Source organism: Gobius niger, assembly GCF_951799975.1.
Source record: "Gobius niger genome assembly, chromosome: 9".
Taxonomy (NCBI): Eukaryota; Metazoa; Chordata; class Actinopteri; order Gobiiformes; family Gobiidae; genus Gobius; species Gobius niger.
In genome coordinates this window covers 301,937-323,530 of record NC_136860.1, presented here as the reverse complement: position 1 = coordinate 323,530, position 21,594 = coordinate 301,937, and the positions used below count along the sequence as shown (strand labels likewise).

The 21,594-nt window shown below is 46.1% G+C and overlaps 1 protein-coding gene across 2 annotated transcripts in view; it reads right to left on the bottom strand.

The window, feature by feature from the left end:
* Window positions 1-634: 634 nt before the first annotated feature.
* rab3gap1 (RAB3 GTPase activating protein subunit 1) overlaps window positions 635-21,594 on the bottom strand; it is a 49,821-nt gene continuing 28,861 nt past the window's right edge. The window contains exons 20-25 of one of the 2 annotated variants that reach the window (XM_079562441.1): window positions 17,761-17,857; window positions 17,539-17,642; window positions 12,435-12,550; window positions 11,493-11,595; window positions 1,378-1,401; window positions 635-1,049 (exon numbers count right to left, since the gene is read on the bottom strand). In XM_079562441.1, coding sequence (XP_079418567.1) covers window positions 822-1,049; window positions 1,378-1,401; window positions 11,493-11,595; window positions 12,435-12,550; window positions 17,539-17,642; window positions 17,761-17,857 — 672 coding nt within the window. In that variant the 3' untranslated portion in view covers window positions 635-821. The remainder of the gene's footprint in view (window positions 1,050-1,377; window positions 1,402-11,492; window positions 11,596-12,434; window positions 12,551-17,538; window positions 17,643-17,760; window positions 17,858-21,594) is intronic. The other variant, XM_079562442.1, reaches the window with a different exon arrangement.

Below are 21,594 nucleotides of genomic sequence, written 5' to 3'. Positions count from 1 at the left end.
CTGATTTGTCTATCGAATTTAAAAGAGCTGTCAATCATGACTCCAAGATTTTTTACAAGGGAGCTGAAGGGAACACCAAGAGCAAAGGTCTGGTCAGAACTGCAGAACATAATAAGTTCAGTTTTGAAAGAAAAACGTCATATTTGAAAGGAAAGGAAAGGCAGCATATACTGGGAGAACAAAGCTGGTTCTAGAACAGAGCCCTGGGGAACCCCACAGGTGAGAGGGGCTTTTGCAGATGCTCACAGAGAACTTGTCCTCAGCCTGTGAGACGTTTCTGTGACGTCCCTGTGATGTCTCCAAGAGCCGTCTGATAAAAAGGAGATCTCGACACAGATGTGATAAAGATCATGACTCGATTCTACAAACCCGGCCTTGGAAATAAAGTAAAGACGGAGAAGGTTGAACACCACTTTATTGACAGTTTTAAACAGAGCACATGCACATCATCATAAAACATATATACTAGGAACCGACCAGGATGTAATTAAACTGTCGAGCCGTGAAGCACTTTCTATGCACCAAACATTACGGCTTTTAAATTAAACAGAAGGTTTCGACTGCGGCCAATTTCCACAAACACTCAAACAAACCGGAGTGAGGCTCCTCAGCTTTACTCCATCCTCACTCGGGCCTGGTCTCAGAAGAAGGTGATGTCAGGTCTGGTTAGTGCAGATGGATCAGAAGAAGGTGGTGTCGGGCCTGGTTTCTGAAGAAGGTGGTGTCGTGGCCTGGTCTCAGAAGAAGGCGGTGTCGGGCCTGGTTTCAGAAGAAGGTGGTGTCGGGCCTGGTTTCAGAAGAAGGCGGTGTCGTGTCTGGTTTCAGAAGAAGGCGGTGTCGTGGCAGAAGGCGGCCGCCAGCCTGAACTCTTCCTTCAGGAGGACACAGAAGAGCCTCTGGGGCAGCGGGCGCGAGTACCCGGCGGGCGCGGGCACACAGGTGCGCAGCAGCAGCTCACGCCCGGCCGGAGCGGGGAAATCCGGGACCTGCTCCGCCCGAGAGTCCGGGTCTGAGGGTCCGGAGTCCGGGTCCAGAGGGGACAGCGCCGCCTGGTGGACACAACGCAGGAGGTCAGAGTCTGAACTCACAAGAACTTATCACAAACTGAGGCTCTTCTAAACCTGCTTCAACCAAGTGCATTTTCTCCAGTTTGGCTTTACCCAAATCTAAAAGCTTCTGACCTGGAGAGCAGCAGAGCAACGCCTCATTTGAAAGCTAAGACCTACAAAAGTGATTACCTTCTCATCCCTCTTCAGTCTGATTTCGTCTGTTTATCGTTTTTGTTGTTGTGTTTTTCATTTGACACTTTTATCAAGAGGCTTTAGATTTGGGTAAAGCCGAACAGCAGGAAGTCCTCGGCTTTAATGTGATATTTACCTCGTCGTGGGAGAAGTCGCTCAACTTCAGCAGCGAAAACAAAACAAAACAAACGAAACAATAAAACACGACATCGGACACACAGAGGAAACATTAAACACAGAGGGTCGAGAGGAGCAGCATTTCTACCCTCTGTGCACTGGAGAACAGCTGTGGTTACTGTAGTAGTAGTACTTAAACACTAGTATCAGCAGTATAAAGTATATTTACCCTCTGTGCACTGGAGAACAGCTGTCGTTAGTGTAGTAGTAGTACTTAAACACTAGTATCAGCAGTATAAAGTATATTTACCCTCTGTGCACTGGAGAACAGCTGTCGTTAGTGTAGTAGTAGTACTTAAACACTAGTATCAGCAGTATAAAGTATATTTACCCTCTGTGCACTGATGAACAGCTGTCGTTAGTGTAGTAGTAGTACTTAAACACTAGTATCAGCAGTATAAAGTATATATTTACCCTCTGTGCACTGATGAACAGCTGTCGTTAGTGTAGTAGTAGTACTTAAACACTAGTATCAGCAGTATAAAGTATATTTACCCTCTGTGCACTGGAGAACAGCTGTCGTTAGTGTAGTAGTAGTACTTAAACACTAGTATCAGCAGTATAAAGTATATTTACCCTCTGTGCACTGATGAACAGCTGTCGTTAGTGCAGTAGTAGTACTTAAACACTAGTATCAGCAGTATAAAGTATATTTACCCTCTGTGCACTGATGAACAGCTGTGGTTAGTGTAGTAGTAGTACTTAAACACTAGTATCAGCAGTATAAAGTATATTTACCCTCTGTGCACTGATGAACAGCTGTCGTTAGTGTAGTAGTAGTACTTAAACACTAGTATCAGCAGTATAAAGTATATTTACCCTCTGTGCACTGGAGAACAGCTGTCGTGAGCGTAGTAGTAGTACTTAAACACTAGTATCAGCAGTATAAAGTATATTTACCCTCTGTGCACTGATGAACAGCTGTCATTAGTGCAGTAGTAGTACTTAAACACTAGTATCAGCAGTATAAAGTATATTTACCCTCTGTGCACTGGAGAACAGCTGTCGTTAGTGTAGTAGTAGTACTTAAACACTAGTATCAGCAGTATAAAGTATATTTACCCTCTGTGCACTGATGAACAGCTGTCGTTAGTGTAGTAGTAGTACTTAAACACTAGTATCAGCAGTATAAAGTATATTTACCCTCTGTGCACTGGAGAACAGCTGTCGTTAGTGTAGTAGTAGTACTTAAACACTAGTATCAGCAGTATAAAGTATATTTACCCTCTGTGCACTGGAGAACAGCTGTCGTTAGTGTAGTAGTAGTACTTAAACACTAGTATCAGCAGTATAAAGTATATTTACCCTCTGTGCACTGATGAACAGCTGTCGTTAGTGCAGTAGTAGTACTTAAACACTAGTATCAGCAGTATAAAGTATATTTACCGTCTGTGCACTGGAGAACAGCTGTCGTTAGTGCAGTAGTAGTACTTAAACACTAGTATCAGCAGTATAAAGTATATTTACCCTCTGTGCACTGATGAACAGCTGTCGTTAGTGCAGTAGTAGTACTTAAACACTAGTATCAGCAGTATAAAGTATATTTACCCTCTGTGCACTGGAGAACAGCTGTCGTTAGTGCAGTAGTAGTACTTAAACACTAGTATCAGCAGTATAAAGTATATTTACCCTCTGTGCACTGGAGAACAGCTGTCGTTAGTGCAGTAGTAGTACTTAAACACTAGTATCAGCAGTATAAAGTATATTTACCCTCTGTGCACTGGAGAACAGCTGTCGTTAGTGTAGTAGTAGTACTTAAACACTAGTATCAGCAGTATAAAGTATATTTACCCTCTGTGCACTGGAGAACAGCTGTCGTTAGTGTAGTAGTAGTACTTAAACACTAGTATCAGCAGTATAAAGTATATTTACCCTCTGTGCACTGATGAACAGCTGTCGTTAGTGTAGTAGTAGTACTTAAACACTAGTATCAGCAGTATAAAGTATATTTACCCTCTGTGCACTGGAGAACAGCTGTCGTTAGTGTAGTAGTAGTACTTAAACACTAGTATCAGCAGTATAAAGTATATTTACCCTCTGTGCACTGGAGAACAGCTGTCGTGAGTGTAGTAGTAGTACTTAAACACTAGTATCAGCAGTATAAAGTATATTTACCCTCTGTGCACTGATGAACAGCTGTGGTTAGTGCAGTAGTAGTACTTAAACACTAGTATCAGCAGTATAAAGTATATTTACCCTCTGTGCACTGGAGAACAGCTGTCGTTAGTGCAGTAGTAGTACTTAAACACTAGTATCAGCAGTATAAAGTATATTTACCCTCTGTGCACTGGAGAACAGCTGTCGTTAGTGTAGTAGTAGTACTTAAACACTAGTATCAGCAGTATAAAGTATATTTACCCTCTGTGCACTGGAGAACAGCTGTCATTAGTGTAGTAGTAGTACTTAAACACTAGAATCAGCAGTATAAAGTATATTTACCCTCTGTGCACTGGAGAACAGCTGTCGTTAGTGTAGTAGTAGTACTTAAACACTAGTATCAGCAGTATAAAGTATATTTACCCTCTGTGCACTGATGAACAGCTGTGGTTAGTGTAGTAGTAGTACTTAAACACTAGTATCAGCAGTATAAAGTATATTTACCCTCTGTGCACTGATGAACAGCTGTCGTTAGTGTAGTAGTAGTACTTAAACACTAGTATCAGCAGTATAAAGTATATTTACCCTCTGTGCACTGGAGAACAGCTGTCGTGAGTGTAGTAGTAGTACTTAAACACTAGTATCAGCAGTATAAAGTATATTTACCCTCTGTGCACTGATGAACAGCTGTCGTTAGTGTAGTAGTAGTACTTAAACACTAGTATCAGCAGTATAAAGTATATTTACCCTCTGTGCACTGGAGAACAGCTGTCGTTAGTGTAGTAGTAGTACTTAAACACTAGTATCAGCAGTATAAAGTATATTTACCCTCTGTGCACTGATGAACAGCTGTCGTTAGTGTAGTAGTAGTACTTAAACACTAGTATCAGCAGTATAAAGTATATTTACCCTCTGTGCACTGGAGAACAGCTGTCGTTAGTGTAGTAGTAGTACTTAAACACTAGTATCAGCAGTATAAAGTATATATTTACCCTCTGTGCACTGATGAACAGCTGTCGTTAGTGCAGTAGTAGTACTTAAACACTAGTATCAGCAGTATAAAGTATATTTACCCTCTGTGCACTGATGAACAGCTGTCGTTAGTGTAGTAGTAGTACTTAAACACTAGTATCAGCAGTATAAAGTATATTTACCCTCTGTGCACTGGAGAACAGCTGTCGTTAGTGCAGTAGTAGTACTTAAACACTAGTATCAGCAGTATAAAGTATATTTACCCTCTGTGCACTGATGAACAGCTGTCGTTAGTGTAGTAGTAGTACTTAAACACTAGTATCAGCAGTATAAAGTATATTTACCCTCTGTGCACTGATGAACAGCTGTCGTTAGTGTAGTAGTAGTACTTAAACACTAGTATCAGCAGTATAAAGTATATTTACCCTCTGTGCACTGGAGAACAGCTGTCGTTAGTGCAGTAGTAGTACTTAAACACTAGTATCAGCAGTATAAAGTATATTTACCCTCTGTGCACTGATGAACAGCTGTCGTTAGTGCAGTAGTAGTACTTAAACACTAGTATCAGCAGTATAAAGTATATTTACCCTCTGTGCACTGATGAACAGCTGTGGTTAGTGTAGTAGTAGTACTTAAACACTAGTATCAGCAGTATAAAGTATATTTACCCTCTGTGCACTGGAGAACAGCTGTCGTTAGTGCAGTAGTAGTACTTAAACACTAGTATCAGCAGTATAAAGTATATTTTTACCCTCTGTGCACTGATGAACAGCTGTCGTTAGTGTAGTAGTAGTACTTAAACACTAGTATCAGCAGTATAAAGTATATTTACCCTCTGTGCACTGGTGAACAGCTGTCGTTAGTGCAGTAGTAGTACTTAAACACTAGTATCAGCAGTATAAAGTATATTTACCCTCTGTACACTGGAGAACAGCTGTCGTTAGTGTAGTAGTAGTACTTAAACACTAGTATCAGCAGTATAAAGTATATTTACCCTCTGTGCACTGGTGAACAGCTGTCGTTAGTGTAGTAGTAGTACTTAAACACTAGTATCAGCAGTATAAAGTATATTTACCCTCTGTGCACTGATGAACAGCTGTCGTTAGTGTAGTAGTAGTACTTAAACACTAGTATCAGCAGTATAAAGTATATATTTACCCTCTGTGCACTGATGAACAGCTGTCGTTAGTGTAGTAGTAGTACTTAAACACTAGTATCAGCAGTATAAAGTATATTTACCCTCTGTGCACTGATGAACAGCTGTCGTTAGTGTAGTAGTAGTACTTAAACACTAGTATCAGCAGTATAAAGTATATTTACCCTCTGTGCACTCATGAACAGCTGTCGTTAGTGCAGTAGTAGTACTTAAACACTAGTATCAGCAGTATAAAGTATATTTACCCTCTGTGCACTGGTGAACAGCTGTCGTTAGTGCAGTAGTAGTACTTAAACACTAGTATCAGCAGTATAAAGTATATTTACCCTCTGTGCACTGGAGAACAGCTGTCGTTAGTGTAGTAGTAGTACTTAAACACTAGTATCAGCAGTATAAAGTATATTTACCCTCAGTGCACTGATGAACAGCTGTCGTTAGTGTAGTAGTAGTACTTAAACACTAGTATCAGCAGTATAAAGTATATATTTACCCTCTGTGCACTGATGAACAGCTGTCGTTAGTGTAGTAGTAGTACTTAAACACTAGTATCAGCAGTATAAAGTATATTTACCCTCTGTGCACTGATGAACAGCTGTCGTTAGTGTAGTAGTAGTACTTAAACACTAGTATCAGCAGTATAAAGTATATTTACCCTCTGTGCACTGGAGAACAGCTGTCGTTAGTGTAGTAGTAGTACTTAAACACTAGTATCAGCAGTATAAAGTATATTTACCCTCTGTGCACTGATGAACAGCTGTCGTTAGTGCAGTAGTAGTACTTAAACACTAGTATCAGCAGTATAAAGTATATTTACCCTCTGTGCACTGGAGAACAGCTGTCGTTAGTGTAGTAGTAGTAGTACTTAAACACTAGTATCAGCAGTATAAAGTATATTTACCCTCTGTGCACTGATGAACAGCTGTCGTTAGTGTAGTAGTAGTACTTAAACACTAGTATCAGCAGTATAAAGTATATTTACCCTCTGTGCACTGATGAACAGCTGTCGTTAGTGTAGTAGTAGTACTTAAACACTAGTATCAGCAGTATAAAGTATATTTACCCTCTGTGCACTGATGAACAGCTGTCGTTAGTGTAGTAGTAGTACTTAAACACTAGTATCAGCAGTATAAAGTATATTTACCCTCTGTGCACTGATGAACAGCTGTCGTTAGTGTAGTAGTAGTACTTAAACACTAGTATCAGCAGTATAAAGTATATTTACCCTCTGTGCACTGGTGAACAGCTGTCGTTAGTGCAGTAGTAGTACTTAAACACTAGTATCAGCAGTATAAAGTATATTTACCCTCTGTGCACTGGTGAACAGCTGTCGTTAGTGCAGTAGTAGTACTTAAACACTAGTATCAGCAGTATAAAGTATATTTACCCTCTGTGCACTGATGAACAGCTGTCGTTAGTGTAGTAGTAGTACTTAAACACTAGTATCAGCAGTATAAAGTATATTTACCCTCTGTGCACTGGAGAACAGCTGTCGTTAGTGTAGTAGTAGTACTTAAACACTAGTATCAGCAGTATAAAGTATATTTACCCTCTGTGCACTGGAGAACAGCTGTCGTTAGTGTAGTAGTAGTACTTAAACACTAGTATCAGCAGTATAAAGTATTTTTACCCTCTGTGCACTGGAGAACAGCTGTCGTTAGTGTAGTAGTAGTAGTACTTAAACACTAGTATCAGCAGTATAAAGTATATTTACCCTCTGTGCACTGATGAACAGCTGTCGTTAGTGTAGTAGTAGTACTTAAACACTAGTATCAGCAGTATAAAGTATATTTACCCTCTGTGCACTCATGAACAGCTGTCGTTAGTGTAGTAGTAGTACTTAAGCACTAGTATCAGCAGTATAAAGTATATTTACCCTCTGTGCACTGATGAACAGCTGTCGTTAGTGTAGTAGTAGTACTTAAGCACTAGTATCAGCAGTATAAAGTATATTTACCCTCTGTGCACTCATGAACAGCTGTCGTTAGTGTAGTAGTAGTACTTAAGCACTAGTATCAGCAGTATAAAGTATATTTACCCTCTGTGCACTGATGAACAGCTGTCGTTAGTGTAGTAGTAGTACTTAAACACTAGTATCAGCAGTATAAAGTATATTTTTACCCTCTGTGCACTGGAGAACAGCTGTCGTTAGTGTAGTAGTAGTACTTAAACACTAGTATCAGCAGTATAAAGTATATTTACCCTCTGTGCACTGGAGAACAGCTGTCGTTAGTGTAGTAGTAGTACTTAAACACTAGTATCAGCAGTATAAAGTATATTTACCCTCTGTGCACTGATGAACAGCTGTCGTTAGTGTAGTAGTAGTACTTAAACACTAGTATCAGCAGTATAAAGTATATATTTACCCTCTGTGCACTGATGAACAGCTGTCGTTAGTGCAGTAGTAGTACTTAAACACTAGTATCAGCAGTATAAAGTATATTTACCCTCTGTGCACTGATGAACAGCTGTCGTTAGTGTAGTAGTAGTACTTAAACACTAGTATCAGCAGTATAAAGTATATTTACCCTCTGTACACTGGAGAACAGCTGTCGTTAGTGTAGTAGTAGTACTTAAACACTAGTATCAGCAGTATAAAGTATATTTACCCTCTGTGCACTGATGAACAGCTGTCGTTAGTGTAGTAGTAGTACTTAAACACTAGTATCAGCAGTATAAAGTATATTTACCCTCTGTGCACTGGAGAACAGCTGTCGTTAGTGTAGTAGTAGTACTTAAACACTAGTATCAGCAGTATAAAGTATATTTACCCTCTGTGCACTGATGAACAGCTGTCGTTAGTGTAGTAGTAGTACTTAAACACTAGTATCAGCAGTATAAAGTATATTTACCCTCTGTGCACTGGAGAACAGCTGTCGTTAGTGTAGTAGTAGTACTTAAACACTAGTATCAGCAGTATAAAGTATATTTACCCTCTGTGCACTGGAGAACAGCTGTCGTTAGTGTAGTAGTAGTACTTAAACACTAGTATCAGCAGTATAAAGTATATTTACCCTCTGTGCACTGGAGAACAGCTGTCGTTAGTGTAGTAGTAGTACTTAAACACTAGTATCAGCAGTATAAAGTATATTTACCCTCTGTGCACTGGAGAACAGCTGTCGTTAGTGCAGTAGTAGTACTTAAACACTAGTATCAGCAGTATAAAGTATATTTACCCTCTGTGCACTGATGAACAGCTGTCGTTAGTGCAGTAGTAGTACTTAAACACTAGTATCAGCAGTATAAAGTATATTTACCCTCTGTGCACTGGAGAACAGCTGTCGTTAGTGTAGTAGTAGTACTTAAACACTAGTATCAGCAGTATAAAGTATATTTTACCCTCTGTGCACTGGTGAACAGCTGTCGTTAGTGCAGTAGTAGTACTTAAACACTAGTATCAGCAGTATAAAGTATATTTACCCTCTGTGCACTGGAGAACAGCTGTGGTTAGTGTAGTAGTAGTACTTAAACACTAGTATCAGCAGTATAAAGTATATTTACCCTCTGTGCACTGGAGAACAGCTGTCGTTAGTGTAGTAGTAGTACTTAAACACTAGTATCAGCAGTATAAAGTATATTTACCCTCTGTGCACTGGAGAACAGCTGTCGTTAGTGTAGTAGTAGTACTTAAACACTAGTATCAGCAGTATAAAGTATATTTACCCTCTGTGCACTGGAGAACAGCTGTCGTTAGTGTAGTAGTAGTACTTAAACACTAGTATCAGCAGTATAAAGTATATTTACCCTCTGTGCACTGGAGAACAGCTGTCGTTAGTGCAGTAGTAGTACTTAAACACTAGTATCAGCAGTATAAAGTATATTTACCCTCTGTGCACTGATGAACAGCTGTCGTTAGTGCAGTAGTAGTACTTAAACACTAGTATCAGCAGTATAAAGTATATTTACCCTCTGTGCACTGATGAACAGCTGTCGTTAGTGCAGTAGTAGTACTTAAACACTAGTATCAGCAGTATAAAGTATATTTACCCTCTGTGCACTGATGAACAGCTGTCGTTAGTGTAGTAGTAGTACTTAAACACTAGTATCAGCAGTATAAAGTATATTTACCCTCTGTGCACTGGAGAACAGCTGTCGTTAGTGCAGTAGTAGTACTTAAACACTAGTATCAGCAGTATAAAGTATATTTACCCTCTGTGCACTGATGAACAGCTGTCGTTAGTGCAGTAGTAGTACTTAAACACTAGTATCAGCAGTATAAAGTATATTTACCCTCTGTGCACTGATGAACAGCTGTCGTTAGTGCAGTAGTAGTACTTAAACACTAGTATCAGCAGTATAAAGTATATTTACCCTCTGTGCACTGGTGAACAGCTGTCGTTAGTGTAGTAGTAGTACTTAAACACTAGTATCAGCAGTATAAAGTATATTTACCCTCTGTGCACTGGAGAACAGCTGTCGTTAGTGTAGTAGTAGTACTTAAACACTAGTATCAGCAGTATAAAGTATATTTACCCTCTGTGCACTGATGAACAGCTGTCGTTAGTGCAGTAGTAGTACTTAAACACTAGTATCAGCAGTATAAAGTATATTTACCCTCTGTGCACTGGAGAACAGCTGTCGTTAGTGTAGTAGTAGTACTTAAACACTAGTATCAGCAGTATAAAGTATATTTACCCTCTGTGCACTGGAGAACAGCTGTGGTTAGTGTAGTAGTAGTACTTAAACACTAGTATCAGCAGTATAAAGTATATTTACCCTCTGTGCACTGGAGAACAGCTGTCGTTAGTGTAGTAGTAGTACTTAAACACTAGTATCAGCAGTATAAAGTATATTTACCCTCTGTGCACTGGAGAACAGCTGTCGTTAGTGTAGTAGTAGTACTTAAACACTAGTATCAGCAGTATAAAGTATATTTACCCTCTGTGCACTGATGAACAGCTGTCGTTAGTGCAGTAGTAGTACTTAAACACTAGTATCAGCAGTATAAAGTATATTTACCCTCTGTGCACTGGAGAACAGCTGTCGTTAGTGCAGTAGTAGTACTTAAACACTAGAATCAGCAGTATAAAGTATATTTACCCTCTGTGCACTGGAGAACAGCTGTCGTTAGTGTAGTAGTAGTACTTAAACACTAGTATCAGCAGTATAAAGTATATTTACCCTCTGTGCACTGGAGAACAGCTGTCGTTAGTGTAGTAGTAGTACTTAAACACTAGTATCAGCAGTATAAAGTATATTTACCCTCTGTGCACTGATGAACAGCTGTCGTTAGTGTAGTAGTAGTACTTAAACACTAGTATCAGCAGTATAAAGTATATTTACCCTCTGTGCACTGATGAACAGCTGTCGTTAGTGTAGTAGTAGTACTTAAACACTAGTATCAGCAGTATAAAGTATATTTACCCTCTGTGCACTCATGAACAGCTGTCGTTAGTGCAGTAGTAGTACTTAAACACTAGTATCAGCAGTATAAAGTATATTTACCCTCTGTGCACTGATGAACAGCTGTCGTTAGTGTAGTAGTAGTACTTAAACACTAGTATCAGCAGTATAAAGTATATTTACCCTCTGTGCACTGATGAACAGCTGTCGTTAGTGTAGTAGTAGTACTTAAACACTAGTATCAGCAGTATAAAGTATATTTACCCTCTGTGCACTGATGAACAGCTGTCGTTAGTGTAGTAGTAGTACTTAAACACTAGTATCAGCAGTATAAAGTATATTTACCCTCTGTGCACTGATGAACAGCTGTCGTTAGTGCAGTAGTAGTACTTAAACACTAGTATCAGTAGTATAAAGTATATTTACCCTCTGTGCACTGATGAACAGCTGTCGTTAGTGTAGTAGTAGTACTTAAACACTAGTATCAGCAGTATAAAGTATATATTTACCCTCTGTGCACTGATGAACAGCTGGTGGATGATCTTTCCTGCAGGTCCTTGTCCCGCCCCCTCCACCTCCACCTCTGGCTCCTCCAGGAGGGCGTTCACAAACCTGAGACACAGAGACTCAAACCTTTAGTTTTGTTTATTTACTTGAGCACACGTTTTGCCCAAAGGAGTGGCCGTAGGGAGGGGCTCAGGGACAATCTCTGAGGGAGAGACACTCTGCAGAGTAAATACTGTCGGGAAACAAGGATTCATCCCAGTTACAAAGGACAGAATCTGACTCTCACATGGTTTGATTTTTCAAGATGTAGTAGTAGTAATAGTAGTAGTTTTTTTAGTAGTAATAGTAGTAGTAGTTTTTGTAGTAGTGGTAAAGTACAGTAGCTGGTCGCGGTGCTCGCTCTCACACTGTAGTAGTAGTAGTAGTATATGTAGTAGTAGTAAAGTACTGACTGCAGTAGCTGGTCGCGGTGCTCGCTCTCACACTGTAGTAGTAGTAGTAGTAGTAGTACATGTAGTAGTAGTAAAGTACTGACTGCAGTAGCTGGTCGCGGTGCTCGCTCTCACACTGTAGTAGTAGTATATGTAGTAGTAGTAAAGTACTGACTGCAGTAGCTGGTCGCGGTGCTCGCTCTCACACTGTAGTAGTAGTAGTAGTAGTAGTAGTATATGTAGTAGTAGTAGTATATGTAGTAGTAGTAAAGTACTGACTGCAGTAGCTGGTCGCGGTGCTCGCTCTCACACTGTAGTAGTAGTATATGTAGTAGTAGTAAAGTACTGACTGCAGTAGCTGGTCGCGGTGCTCGCTCTCACACTGTAGTAGTAGTAGTAGTAGTAGTAGTAGTATATGTAGTAGTAGTAAAGTACTGACTGCAGTAGCTGGTCGCGGTGCTCGCTCTCACACTGTAGTAGTAGTAGTATATGTAGTAGTAGTAAAGTACTGACTGCAGTAGCTGGTCGCGGTGCTCGCTCTCACACTCGGGGGACACTCTGAACTTGGCCTTCAGGGATCGAGCTCGAGTGATGGACGTTTCCAAACTCATGAGCTGCAGCAGGAACTCCTGAGACGAGAACAAAACTCTGTTAGAGACACGAACCTGTGACCTCTCAGCCACGCTCAGCTGCTGTGACACTGAGAACACTGTGTTAGAGACACGAACCTGTGACCTCTCAGTCACGCTCAGCTGCTGTGACACTGAGAACACTGTGTTAGAGACACGAACCTGTGACCTCTCAGCCACGCTCAGCTGAGAGAGGTCAGGCAGGTGTGGTTACCTCGAGCTGAGAGAGGTCAGGCAGGTGTGGTTACCTCGAGCTGAGAGAGGTCAGGCAGGTGTGGTTACCTCGAGCTGAGAGGTCGGGGCAGGTGTGGTTACCTCGAGCTGAGAGGTCGGGGCAGGTGTGGTTACCTCGAGCTGAGAGGTCGGGCAGGTGTGGTTACCTCGAGCTGAGAGGTCAGGGCAGGTGTGGTTACCTCGAGCTGGGAGAGGTCGGGGCAGGTGTGGTTACCTCGAGCTGAGAGGTCAGGCAGGTGTGGTTACCTCGAGCTGAAAGGTCAGGCAGGTGTGGTTACCTCGAGCTGAGAGGTCAGGCAGGTGTGGTTACCTCGAGCTGAGAGGTCAGGCAGGTGTGGTTACCTCGAGCTGAGAGGTCAGGCAGGTGTGGTTACCTCGAGCTGAGAGAGGTCGGGCAGGTGTGGTTACCTCGAGCTGAGAGAGGTCGGGCAGGTGTGGTTACCTCGAGCTGAGAGGTCGGGGCAGGTGTGGTTACCTCGAGCTGAGAGAGGTCGGGCAGGTGTGGTTACCTCGAGCTGAGGTCAGGCAGGTGTGGTTACCTCGAGCTGAGAGGTCGGGGCAGGTGTGGTTACCTCGAGCTGAAAGGTCAGGCAGGTGTGGTTACCTCGAGCTGAGAGGTCAGGCAGGTGTGGTTACCTCGAGCTGAGAGGTCGGGCAGGTGTGGTTACCTCGAGCTGAGAGGTCGGGCAGGTGTGGTTACCTCGAGCTGAGAGGTCGGGCAGGTGTGGTTACCTCGAGCTGAGAGAGGTCAGGGCAGGTGTGGTTACCTCGAGCTGAGAGGTCAGGCAGGTGTGGTTACCTCGAGCTGAGAGAGGTCAGGCAGGTGTGGTTACCTCGAGGTGTGGTTACCTCGAGCTGAGAGGTCGGGCAGGTGTGGTTACCTCGAGCTGAGGTCAGGCAGGTGTGGTTACCTCGAGCTGAGAGAGGTCGGGCAGGTGTGGTTACCTCGAGCTGAGAGAGGTCGGGCAGGTGTGGTTACCTCGAGCTGAGAGAGGTCGGGGCAGGTGTGGTTACCTCGAGCTGAGAGAGGTCAGGCAGGTGTGGTTACCTCGAGCTGAGAGGTCGGGCAGGTGTGGTTACCTCGAGCTGAGAGAGGTCGGGCAGGTGTGGTTACCTCGAGCTGAGAGGTCGGGGCAGGTGTGGTTACCTCGAGCTGAGAGAGGTCAGGCAGGTGTGGTTACCTCGAGCTGAGAGGTCGGGCAGGTGTGGTTACCTCGAGCTGAGAGAGGTCGGGCAGGTGTGGTTACCTCGAGCTGAGAGAGGTCGGGCAGGTGTGGTTACCTCGAGCTGAGGTCAGGCAGGTGTGGTTACCTCGAGCTGAGAGGTCGGGGCAGGTGTGGTTACCTCGAGCTGAGAGGTCGGGCAGGTGTGGTTACCTCGAGCTGAGAGAGGTCAGGGCAGGTGTGGTTACCTCGAGCTGAAAGGTCAGGCAGGTGTGGTTACCTCGAGCTGAGGTCAGGCAGGTGTGGTTACCTCGAGCTGAGAGGTCGGGGCAGGTGTGGTTACCTCGAGCTGAGGTCAGGCAGGTGTGGTTACCTCGAGCTGAGAGGTCAGGCAGGTGTGGTTACCTCGAGCTGAGAGGTCGGGCAGGTGTGGTTACCTCGAGCTGAGAGGTCGGGCAGGTGTGGTTACCTCGAGCTGAGAGGTCGGGCAGGTGTGGTTACCTCGAGCTGAGAGAGGTCAGGGCAGGTGTGGTTACCTCGAGCTGAGAGGTCAGGCAGGTGTGGTTACCTCGAGCTGAGAGAGGTCAGGCAGGTGTGGTTACCTCGAGCTGAGAGAGGTCGGGCAGGTGTGGTTACCTCGAGCTGAGAGAGGTCGGGCAGGTGTGGTTACCTCGAGCTGAGAGGTCGGGGCAGATGTGGTTACCTCGAGCTGAGAGGTCGGGGCAGGTGTGGTTACCTCGAGCTGAGAGGTCGGGGCAGATGTGGTTACCTCGAGCTGAGAGGTCGGGGCAGGTGTGGTTACCTCGAGCTGAGAGGTCGGGGCAGGTGTGGTTACCTCGAGCTGAGAGAGGTCAGGCAGGTGTGGTTACCTCGAGCTGAGAGAGGTCGGGGCAGGTGTGGTTACCTCGAGCTGAGAGGTCAGGCAGGTGTGGTTACCTCGAGCTGAGAGGTCAGGCAGGTGTGGTTACCTCGAGCTGAGAGGTCAGGCAGGTGTGGTTACCTCGAGCTGAGGTCAGGCAGGTGTGGTTACCTCGAGCTGAGAGAGGTCAGGCAGGTGTGGTTACCTCGAGCTGAGAGAGGTCAGGCAGGTGTGGTTACCTCGAGCTGAGAGGTCGGGGCAGGTGTGGTTACCTCGAGCTGAGAGGTCAGGCAGGTGTGGTTACCTCGAGCTGAGAGAGGTCAGGCAGGTGTGGTTACCTCGAGCTGAGAGGTCAGGCAGGTGTGGTTACCTCGAGCTGAGAGAGGTCGGGCAGGTGTGGTTACCTCGAGCTGAGAGAGGTCGGGCAGGTGTGGTTACCTCGAGCTGAGAGAGGTCGGGCAGGTGTGGTTACCTCGAGCTGAGAGGTCGGGGCAGGTGTGGTTACCTCGAGCTGAAAGGTCGGGGCAGGTGTGGTTACCTCGAGCTGAGAGGTCGGGGCAGGTGTGGTTACCTCGAGCTGAGAGGTCAGGCAGGTGTGGTTACCTCGAGCTGAGAGGTCGGGGCAGGTGTGGTTACCTCGAGCTGAGAGGTCGGGGCAGGTGTGGTTACCTCGAGCTGAGAGGTCGGGGCAGGTGTGGTTACCTCGAGCTGAGAGAGGTCGGGCAGGTGTGGTGACCTCGAGCTGAGAGAGGTCAGGCAGGTGTGGTTACCTCGAGCTGAGAGGTCAGGCAGGTGTGGTTACCTCGAGCTGAGAGGTCAGGCAGGTGTGGTTACCTCGAGCTGAGAGAGGTCAGGCAGGTGTGGTTACCTCGAGCTGAGAGGTCAGGCAGGTGTGGTTACCTCGAGCTGGGAGAGGTCAGGCAGGTGTGGTTACCTCGAGCTGAGAGAGGTCAGGCAGGTGTGGTTACCTCGAGCTGAGAGAGGTCAGGCAGGTGTGGTTACCTCGAGCTGAGAGGTCAGGCAGGTGTGGTTACCTCGAGCTGAGAGAGGTCAGGCAGGTGTGGTTACCTCGAGCTGAGAGAGGTCAGGGCAGGTGTGGTTACCTCGAGCTGAGAGGTCAGGCAGGTGTGGTTACCTCGAGCTGAGAGAGGTCAGGCAGGTGTGGTTACCTCGAGCTGAGAGGTCAGGCAGGTGTGGTTACCTCGAGCTGAGAGGTCAGGCAGGTGTGGTTACCTCGAGCTGAGAGAGGTCAGGCAGGTGTGGTTACCTCGAGCTGAGAGAGGTCAGGCAGGTGTGGTTACCTCGAGCTGAGAGAGGTCGGGGCAGGTGTGGTTACCTCGAGCTGAGAGAGGTCAGACAGGTGTGGTTACCTCGAGCTGAGAGGTCAGGCAGGTGTGGTTACCTCGAGCTGAGAGAGGTCAGACAGGTGTGGTTACCTCGAGCTGAGAGGTCAGGCAGGTGTGGTTACCTCGAGCTGAGAGAGGTCAGGCAGGTGTGGTTACCTCGAGCTGAGAGAGGTCAGACAGGTGTGGTTACCTCGAGCTGAGAGGTCGGGCAGGTGTGGTTACCTCGAGCTGAGAGAGGTCAGGCAGGTGTGGTTACCTCGAGCTGGGAGAGGTCGGGGCAGGTGTGGTTATCTCGAGCTGAGAGGTCGGGCAGGTGTGGTTACCTCGAGCTGAGAGGTCAGGCAGGTGTGGTTACCTCGAGCTGAGAGGTCAGGCAGGTGTGGTTACCTCGAGCTGAGAGAGGTCAGGCAGGTGTGGTTACCTCGAGCTGAGAGGTCAGGCAGGTGTGGTTACCTCGAGCTGAGAGAGGTCGGGGCAGGTGTGGTTACCTCGAGCTGAGAGAGGTCGGGCAGGTGTGGTTACCTCGAGCTGAGAGGTCGGGGCAGGTGTGGTTACCTCGAGCTGTGAGAGGTCGGGGCAGGTGTGGTTACCTCGAGCTGAGAGGTCAGGCAGGTGTGGTTACCTCGAACTGAGAGAGGTCAGGCAGGTGTGGTTACCTCGAGCTGAGAGGTCAGGCAGGTGTGGTTACCTCGAACTGAGAGAGGTCAGGCAGGTGTGGTTACCTCGAGCTGAGAGGTCAGGCAGGTGTGGTTACCTCGAGCTGAGAGAGGTCGGGCAGGTGTGGTTACCTCGAGCTGGGAGAGGTCGGGGCAGGTGTGGTTACCTCGAGCTGAGAGAGGTCAGGCAGGTGTGGTTACCTCGAGCTGAGAGAGGTCGGGCAGGTGTGGTTACCTCGAGCTGAGAGGTCGGGCAGGTGTGGTTACCTCGAGCTGAGAGGTCGGGCAGGTGTGGTTACCTCGAGCTGAGAGGTCGGGGCAGGTGTGGTTACCTCGAGCTGAGAGGTCGGGCAGGTGTGGTTACCTCGAGCTGAGAGGTCAGGCAGGTGTGGTTACCTCGAGCTGAGAGGTCGGGGCAGGTGTGGTTACCTCGAGCTGAGAGGTCGGGGCAGGTGTGGTTACCTCGAGCTGAGAGAGGTCAGGCAGGTGTGGTTACCTCGAGCTGAGAGAGGTCAGGCAGGTGTGGTTACCTCGAGCTGAGAGAGGTCAGGCAGGTGTGGTTACCTCGAGCTGAGAGGTCAGGCAGAGCTGAGAGGTCGGGCAGGTGTGGTTACCTCGAGCTGAGAGAGGTCAGGCAGGTGTGGTTACCTCGAGCTGAGAGGTCAGGCAGGTGTGGTTACCTCGAGCTGAGAGGTCAGGCAGAGCTGAGAGGTCAGGCAGGTGTGGTTACCTCGAGCTGAGAGAGGTCGGGGCTGCTCTGGTGCAGGAGTTTCCCGGCCTGAACTGTGGCCTGGACGATGGACTTCTTCACCGTCGGAAGCTCCTCCACAGACTCTGCAGCACAGTCAGGATCAGATGATTCACAGCAGTATTAGCATTAGCATTAGCATTAGCATTAGCAATAGCATTAGCATTAGCAATAGCATTAGCATCAGTAGCATCCAGGACGCACCTTCCTCGCGCAGTTTTGCGAGCGCTGACAGGATGAGGTTCGGCAGCAGCTGCAGCATCAGCTCTGACGGCCTCACCATGGACAGGTAATGGAGAACCTGAGGTACAGGAGATACAGACACCTGAGGTTACAGACACCTGAGGTACAGGAGATACAGACACCTGAGGCTAAAGACACCTGAGGTTACAGACACCTGAGGTACAGGAGATACAGACACCTGAGGCTAAAGACACCTGAGGTTACAGACACCTGAGGTTACAGACACCTGAGGTACAGGAGATACAGACACCTGAGGTTACAGACACATGAGGTTACAGACACCTGAGGTACAGGAGATACAGACACCTGAGGCTAAAGACACCTGAGGTTACAGACACCTGAGGTACAGGAGATACAGACACCTGAGGCTAAAGACACCTGAGGTTACAGACACCTGAGGTACAGGAGATACAGACACCTGAGGCTAAAGACACCTGAGGTTACAGACACCTGAGGTTACAGACACCTGAGGTACAGGAGATACAGACACCTGAGGTTACAGACACCTGAGGTTATAGACACATGAGGTTACAGACACATGAGGTTACAGACACATGAGGTTACAGACACCTGAGGTTACAGACACCTGAGGTTACAGACACATGAGGTTACAGACACCTGAGGTTACAGACACCTGAGGTACAGGAGATACAGACACCTGAGGCTAAAGACACCTGAGGTTACAGACACCTGAGGTACAGGAGATACAGACACCTGAGGTTACAGACACCTGAGGTTACAGACACCTGAGGTTACAGACACCTGAGGTTACAGACACATGAGGTTACAGACACCTGAGGTTACAGACACCTGAGGTACAGGAGATACAGACACCTGAGGCTAAAGACACCTGAGGTTACAGACACCTGAGGTACAGGAGATACAGACACCTGAGGTTACAGACACCTGAGGTTACAGACACCTGAGGTTACAGACACCTGAGGTTACAGACACCTGAGGTTACAGACACCTGAGGTTACAGACACCTGAGGTTACAGACACCTGAGGTTACAGACACCTGAGGTTACAGACACCTGAGGTTACACACCTGAGGTTACACACCTGAGGTTACAGACACCTGAGGTTACAGACACCTGAGGTTACAGACACCTGAGGTACAGGAGATACAGACACCTGAGGCTAAAGACACCTGAGGTTACAGACACCTGAGGTACAGGAGATACAGACACCTGAGGCTAAAGACACCTGAGGTTACAGACACCTGAGGTTACAGACACCTGAGGTACAGGAGATACAGACACCTGAGGTTACAGACACATGAGGTTACAGACACCTGAGGTACAGGAGATACAGACACCTGAGGCTAAAGACACCTGAGGTTACAGACACCTGAGGTACAGGAGATACAGACACCTGAGGCTAAAGACACCTGAGGTTACAGACACCTGAGGTACAGGAGATACAGACACCTGAGGCTAAAGACACCTGAGGTTACAGACACCTGAGGTACAGGAGATACAGACACCTGAGGCTAAAGACACCTGAGGTTACAGACACCTGAGGTACAGGAGATACAGACACCTGAGGCTAAAGACACCTGAGGTTACAGACACCTGAGGTACAGGAGATACAGACACCTGAGGCTAAAGACACCTGAGGTTACAGACACCTGAGGTACAGGAGATACAGACACCTGAGGCTAAAGACACCTGAGGTTACAGACACCTGAGGTTACAGACACCTGAGGTACAGGAGATACAGACACCTGAGGTTACAGACACCTGAGGTTATAGACACATGAGGTTACAGACACATGAGGTTACAGACACATGAGGTTACAGACACCTGAGGTTACAGACACCTGAGGTTACAGACACATGAGGTTACAGACACCTGAGGTTACAGACACCTGAGGTACAGGAGATACAGACACCTGAGGCTAAAGACACCTGAGGTTACAGACACCTGAGGTACAGGAGATACAGACACCTGAGGTTACAGACACCTGAGGTTACAGACACCTGAGGTTACAGACACCTGAGGTTACAGACACCTGAGGTTACAGACACCTGAGGTTACAGACACCTGAGGTTACAGACACCTGAGGTTACAGACACCTGAGGTTACAGACACCTGAGGTTACACACCTGAGGTTACACACCTGAGGTTACAGACACCTGAGGTTACAGACACCTGAGGTTATAGACACCTGAGGTTACAGACACCTGAGGTTACAGACACCTGAGGTTACAGACACCTGAGGTTACACACCTGAGGTTACAGACACCTGAGGTTACAGACACCTGAGGTTACAGACACCTGAGGTTACAGACACCTGAGGTTACAGACACCTGAGGTTACAGACACCTGAGGTTACAGACACCTGAGGTTACAGACACCTGAGGTTACACACCTGAGGTTACACACCTGAGGTTACAGACACCTGAGGTTACAGACACCTGAGGTTATAGACACCTGAGGTTACACACCTGAGGTTACACACCTGAGGTTACACACCTGAGGTTACACACCTGAGGTTACACACCTGAGGTTACAGACACCTGAGGTTACAGACACCTGAGGTTACAGACACCTGAGGTTACAGACACCTGAGGTTATAGACACCTGAGGTTACACACCTGAGGTTACACACCTGAGGTTACACACCTGAGGTTACACACCTGAGGTTACACACCTGAGGTTACAGACACCTGAGGTTACAGACACCTGAGGTTACAGACACCTGAGGTTACACACCTGAGGTTACAGACACCTGAGGTTACAGACACCTGAGGTTACAGACACCTGAGGTTACAGACACCTGAGGTTACAGACACCTGAGGTTACACACCTGAGGTTACACACCTGAGGTTACACACCTGAGGTTACACACCTGAGGTTACACACCTGAGGTTACATGTACCTTCTCTCTGTAGTAAATACTCTGTACCTTCTCTCTGTAGTAAATACTCAGTACCTTCTCTCTGTAGTAAATACTATGTACCTTCTCTCTGTAGTAAATACTCTGTACCTTCTCTCTGTAGTAAATACTCAGTACCTTCTCTCTGTAGTAAAAACTATGTACCTTCTCTCTGTAGTAAATACTCAGTACCTTCTCTCTGTAGTAAATACTCAGTACCTTCTAAGTGAATACTCAGTACCTGCTCTCTGTAGTAAATACTCAGTACTCTCTAAGTAAATACTCGGTACTCCTCTGCGTTACAGGCTCTCGTACCTTCTCTCTGTAGTAAATACTCAGTACTCTCTAAGTAAATACTCAGTACTCCTCTGCGTTACAGGCTCTCGTACCTTCTCTCTGTAGTAAATACTCAGTACTCTCTAAGTAAATACTCAGTACTCCTCTGCGTTAGAGGCTCTCGTACCTTCTAAGTAAACACTCTGGTACCTTCTAAGTAAATACTCAGTACTCTCTAAGTAAATACTCAGTACTCTCTAAGTAAATACTCAGTACTCTCTAAGTGAATACTCAGTACTCCTCTGCATTACAGGCTCTCGCACCTTCTCTCTGTAGTAAATACTCTGTACCTTCTCTCTGTAGTAAATACTCAGTACTCTCTAAGTGAATACTCAGTACCTCCTCTCTGTAGTAAATACTGTGGTACTCTCTAAGTGAATACTCAGTACTCCTCTGCATTACTGAGGCTCTCGTACCTCCTCTCTGTAGTAAATACTGTGGTACTCTCTAAGTAAATACTCAGTACTCCTCTGCGTTACTGAGGCTCTCGTACCTTCTCAGTAAATACTCAGTACTCTCTAAGTGAATACTCATTACTCCTCTGCGTTACAGGCTCTCGTACCTTCTCAGTAAATACT